General features: G+C 45.1%; 1 protein-coding gene across 1 annotated transcript in view; it reads left to right on the forward strand.

The window, feature by feature from the left end:
* Positions 1-1,410: 1,410 nt before the first annotated feature.
* SELENBP1 (selenium binding protein 1) overlaps positions 1,411-5,416 on the forward strand; it is an 8,025-nt gene continuing 4,019 nt past the window's right edge. The window contains exons 1-6 of the mRNA XM_009084781.1: positions 1,411-1,458; positions 1,876-1,988; positions 2,791-2,976; positions 3,667-3,787; positions 4,432-4,614; positions 4,709-4,887. Of these exons, the coding sequence (XP_009083029.1) occupies positions 1,452-1,458; positions 1,876-1,988; positions 2,791-2,976; positions 3,667-3,787; positions 4,432-4,614; positions 4,709-4,887 (789 nt within the window). The 5' untranslated portion in view covers positions 1,411-1,451. The remainder of the gene's footprint in view (positions 1,459-1,875; positions 1,989-2,790; positions 2,977-3,666; positions 3,788-4,431; positions 4,615-4,708; positions 4,888-5,416) is intronic.

Here is a 5,416-nt window from a genome sequence, read left to right on the forward strand (position 1 = left end):
CCCGGCCACCCCTTCAGCTGCGCAGATCATCTGATCCGACATGGGTAAGAGATCCAACCTGTGGATCCAGTCAGGGTCTGCTGTGAGGCTTGTGAGGGGCCAGAGGGGTGGTTGGGCTGATCCAGAGGGATGTGAGGCTGGAGCTGAGCCTTTGCCTCTCTAAAAGGTTTGTTTCTGTATTAAAACCCTGTGGGTGTTAATTAGGACCTTTAACGCCATCACTAAATGCCTTTTCTGCTCTAATTAAGTGTCTCTTTTAGCGCCTCAGCATTTAGCAACTGAAATAAGCACTTGGCTGTGCTGCTGTGGTTGACTGGGAGCGGAAATGACACCGAAGAGGATTGGTGGGAAAGGGAGGACCAGAATTCACCTTTTTTGCTTATATTTTGCTTCTGGTTTTTTTGTGTCAGACCGATTAATTTCCATGGACTTTCATTTTGGCTCTGAGGACAGGAAATAGAGGGAGGGACTAACCTCCTCGGACACTTTTTGTGTGGGAATGAGTTGTGCAATTTGTCAGGGACAATGTTCTCTTGGGATTGCCCAAAACAGGGGAGAGATTGCAGGGTTTAGGTAACAATCAGACAGAACCAGCGATTCTGGCTTAGGAGAAGTGTGGATCTGCCTCCTGTGAATGTTAGGAGTGTGTGTGTCATAAATCTGTAAAAAATATACATGCTTATACAGGATCATTGTTTTGCTTTGCTTTCTATCTCTCAATTTAATTGCTTAGCCACCAGAGAGGGTCTTTGAGCATCTATGACATTGAAAATTCCCTCTTTTTGGCTCACTCTGGTGTCGACTGATGGAAACTGGGGCAGATGGAAAGGAGTCCCCTGCTAATTTTGTGTGGGTGATGGTGGTTTATGTATTTTCAGCTGCCTTAAAAATCGCAGAATATCCCCAAACCTTGTTGATTTGTGTGGAGTTTTCTGGCATGGGTCATTGTTGGTGGCTCACAAAGGACTGGATGCTTTCCTCTGGTTATCTGTCCCTCTTGTTCTCCCCAAAGAGGACCAGAACAGAGGGAAAGACGTGAAAAAATCCAGAGCAAAAGGAAGCTGAATTCCTCAATTCCCTGTGCTCTCCACAGAGAGAAATGCCATGAAAATCAGTAAAAAAGAAACTGGGTATTTTTTCCAGTTTTTGGTGTGTAGGTCCAGCCCAGATGCCTGGCATGGATGAGTGTGCTCTAAGTGGGGCAGCTGAACTCCCTGAAGCCCAAATTTCCAACCTTTTTTGAGGATGGAGTGTCGTGTTGTGGATATTTGCAGTAACCTCAGCAGTGCCTAGAGCCAGCAATTAAAAACTGCATTTAAAATGTGTCCATTCCTCAGTGTGAATCCAAAGTCATTCTAGCTCATTTGGAGACTAAATGATTTGCCTTTTGTTTTGTCCAATCAGCACAATGTGGAGCCTGTGGACCAGGATATGCAAGTCCTCTGGATGCCATGAAAGGCAAGTGCTGTGGTTTGTATTCCTGGTACTGCAAGGAAAGTAAATCCAGGCCATCTGCAATGAGATTGTTTCCAGGCTGGGTGAAGACTAGGTTGATGCTGTCCAAAGAGGCTCATTAATTTCCAAGGCCAAAAGGTATAAAATTATAAAATGTAGAGAATATATAAAATTATAGATAAACAATATAAAATATCTGAAATTTATTAACTATGTAAAATAAGCTTTATGAGCTACATAAAATGTATAAAATGTAAAGGGACTCCTCATAAAATGGAAAAAGAAATACTCAGGTTCAGGTTCCTGGGAAGATTCACAATATACAGACAGATATTAAATCCTCAAGATTCCTTCAAAGTTAACCACATCTTTTTGTAAAAATTGGGGTTTGATGCACTGAACAAGTTTTCTGCCTCCAAGGTCCCCGGGAGCAGATCCTGTACCTGCCTTGTATCTACAGGAACACTGGGATAGAGAAACCTGACTACTTGGCCACGGTGGATGTGGATCCCAAATCCCCACACTACTGCCAGGTACCCGTGCCTGGAATGCTCCATTTCAGTGTGTAGTATTTTAACAGTTCTGTTTGTAACCCTTTGGTTTATGCTCAGGTGAGTGTGAAACTCCAGAAAGTGATAGTTTCTCGGTTTATAACATAGGATATCAGCTCCCCTGAGAAATTCTACACATTAGGTTTATAATAAATAAATAGATCAAACTGTCACTCTAAATTCTAAATCAGATCCCTTTGTTGTAAAATCTAATCTATAAATCCAGGCCTTTTGCTTCACAGATGCAAAGCTGTTGGTAGCCACCAGTGCACCAGATCCAGAGTACTCTGAGGATACTAACCAACATCTTGATGTCAAGAACTTAAGCTGCTCAGTTTATTACTGAACTGCCTCCAGTTCCTGGGGATACTTTGGCCTCTCGTCTCCAGGTGTTTCTGGAGAAGGGAATCTAGTTTGGCAACAAAGATTTTCAGAATTTGCTTTTATTTTAATAGCTGTTGCTTAGGGTTTGGTGCTGAGGGACCAAATATAAGCTCTGACAAAGCTTAGCTGTATCCTTCCAGCTCTTCTAACGAGTGTTCTCAGGCTTTGGGGTCCACTGAATAGAAGCCAGCACTTCACAGACGTGCGCTGGCGATGTCCAGCTCCCTTCTCCCCCTTCCCAGCCTCAGCACTGCATTTCCCAGGCTGGATCTGCTTCCCAAGTTACAACCAGCACTTCCCTTCGGATCTTCATTTTATGCTTTGGCATAAAGACCCATTTCTGTGCCTAAGGAGAGAAACCTCCTCCAGGCTGAATTTTTGGTCTCTCCCTGATCTGCAGGTGATCCATCGCCTGCCCATGCCCAACCTGCAGGACGAACTCCACCATTCTGGCTGGAATGCCTGCAGCAGCTGCTTTGGTGATGCCACAAAGACACGGAATCTCCTGATTCTCCCAAGCCTCATCTCCTCCCGAATTTACGTGGTGGATGTGGGAACAGACCTGAGAGCTCCCAGACTCCACAAGGTCTGTTTACATGACCTTAAACTGTGGTTTATTCTTTATATTTTGAATGAGAGATGATGATTTTATGGATTCCACCTTCAAACTGGAATAGGAGAAGCAGAACAGTTCTGGAAACTTTTGCCCAGTGTTAGAAACTTGTGGGAGTTCTTAAACTCCTACAATTTGTTGATAACCACACACAAAAGTATTGCCCCAAAGAAATGCGAATGACTGGGGTGTTAAAAACTGAGAAATGAGGACCTCAACAGCCTTTAGCTCTCAGTGCAGTGGGATAAAGCCTCCAAAACTTTCTTGTACAGTGAATTTGGTTTCAAGCTGAGTCTCTGGCAAGCCTCAAAGGTGGTTTTTGCCCTCTGAACTCCTGCTGGCATGAGGGCTCATGCTACACAGTTGGCTGTACTGCTTAGCCTAATGGTGCAGGAATTAAACTGATTCCAACCATTCACCCCTTGCTGTTCCTAGTTTTGAGGAGAACAATAAATGTCATGGATGGGATTGGAATATTGGGAGGAGGACAAAGCAAGAGGTGACAGGTACTGAAGAAACAAAATGGCAGAAGAAACAATAGCCCTCACACCTTTCACACTCTGTCCTTGCTTGGAGACTTGAGCTCTTTGGGGTGGAACTGGAATTCTGTGGAGGAGATTTCCTATATCAGGGAAGATTATTGTCTATGTATCCTCATTTTAGGTTGTGGAGCCAGTGGAGTTGTTTAGGAAAGCGAACGTGGCTAATCCTCACACCTCTCACTGCCTGGGCACTGGGGACATCTTAATCAGCTGTTTGGGAGACCCTTCTGGCAATGGGAAAGGTATTCATCCCATTCAGTACTCCAGAAAAGTATTCCTGGTACTTCCCAAACTACAGGCTGCAAAATTGGAAGAAATTTTATAATCTTAGAGCTTTATTGAGCACAGAACCATTAAATGTTGTCACCCACTGAGGTGTAAACCACCTGGTAGCTGAGAGAAACTAGAGGACGTACTTCAGATGGGAGGTGGGGAGCCCTGCTCCATTTCCCAGGGGTTTTCTCTTCTGGATCATGGGCAAATACAGCCCAGGATGGATGGATATTATGTGCAGAATTCGAGGATAGTGGTGGCAACCCAAGAAAACCAGAGGTGACTCAGGATCTTCTCTAAGACACCCCATAATTGAAATATACTCTGTATTTCTAACAGATGTCTAGGGCTGACAGATTTATTGGAATGGTTTGAGCAGAAACAGAGTGAACTAGAACTTAAAAAAAAATCATTGTAATGTGTAGAAGCCTTTAGAAATCCAGGCTTTGCTTGCTTTAGTCCACAAAAGCAACACAATCCTAACATTTTCCGTAAGCGTACGCTTGTGTTTTCCAACCTGTTTAGAAAACAGATGTTTAAGTATTAATGTGTCATTTATCTTACTTAAAGCTGTATGAATGTCTTCAAACAATTGTTTTGGTTCTTATGTCAGGTAGCTTCATCTTGCTGGATGGAAAGACCTTTGAAGTGAAGGGAAATTGGGAGAAAGGGGAGAAGGTTCCTTCCCTGGGGTATGACTTCTGGTACCAGCCACGGCACAATGTTCTGCTGAGCACTGAGTGGGGAGTCCCAAAAGTCTTGGCCAATGGGTTCAACCCAGCTGATGTCGAGAGAGGTGAGTGGAAACTCTTGGAAGTAAAATTCTCTATTAAAATTCCTTTTTGAAATTATATTTGCTGGGCTCATTTCCATCCGGTTTGATCTCTTAGGGCATTACGGTCGCCACATCAACGTGTGGGACTGGAGCACTCACACCTTGATCCAGGCAGTTGACTTAGGGAACGGCTCCATTCCCCTGGAGATCAGATTCCTCCACAATCCAGATGCTGCCGAGGGGTTTGTGGGTTGTGCCCTGAGTGGGGCTGTGCATCGGTTCTACAAGACTCGGGTCAGTCATGGCAGCTGTGGCCAACACAGAGCCCCAAACTGAGCTGCAGATCAGTTTCATCCCAGTTAATTGTCAAAATCCTCAAAGAGGGGAAGGCCTTATCAGTGATAAACCATGGAATGGTTCGGGTGGGAAGAACCTTAAAGATCCTCTCATTACAGCCACTGCCATGGGCAGGGACACCTTCCACTGGCCCAGGCTGCTCCAAACCCTGTCCAGCCTGCCCTGGGACACTTCCACTGGCCCAGGCTGCTCCAAACCCTGTCCAGCCTGCCCTGGAACACTTCCAGGGATGGTGCAGCCACAGCTTCTGTGGACAACCTATGCCAGTGCCTCAGCACCCTCACAGGGGAGGATTTGTCCCCAATATCCAATCTAAACCCAATCTCCTTCAGCATCAGGCCTTTCTCTCTTCTCCTGCCACTACATGCCCTCATGGAAAGTCCCTCTCCAGGGACTAAGAGTATTGCAACTTGAGGAACTTGTCACTAGGGTCACTGCATGCTGCCTTGGAATTTTGAGGTGTAGG

The sequence above is a fragment of the Acanthisitta chloris genome, unplaced genomic scaffold (genome assembly GCF_000695815.1).
Source record: "Acanthisitta chloris isolate BGI_N310 unplaced genomic scaffold, ASM69581v1 scaffold27970, whole genome shotgun sequence".
Taxonomy (NCBI): domain Eukaryota; kingdom Metazoa; phylum Chordata; class Aves; order Passeriformes; family Acanthisittidae; genus Acanthisitta; species Acanthisitta chloris.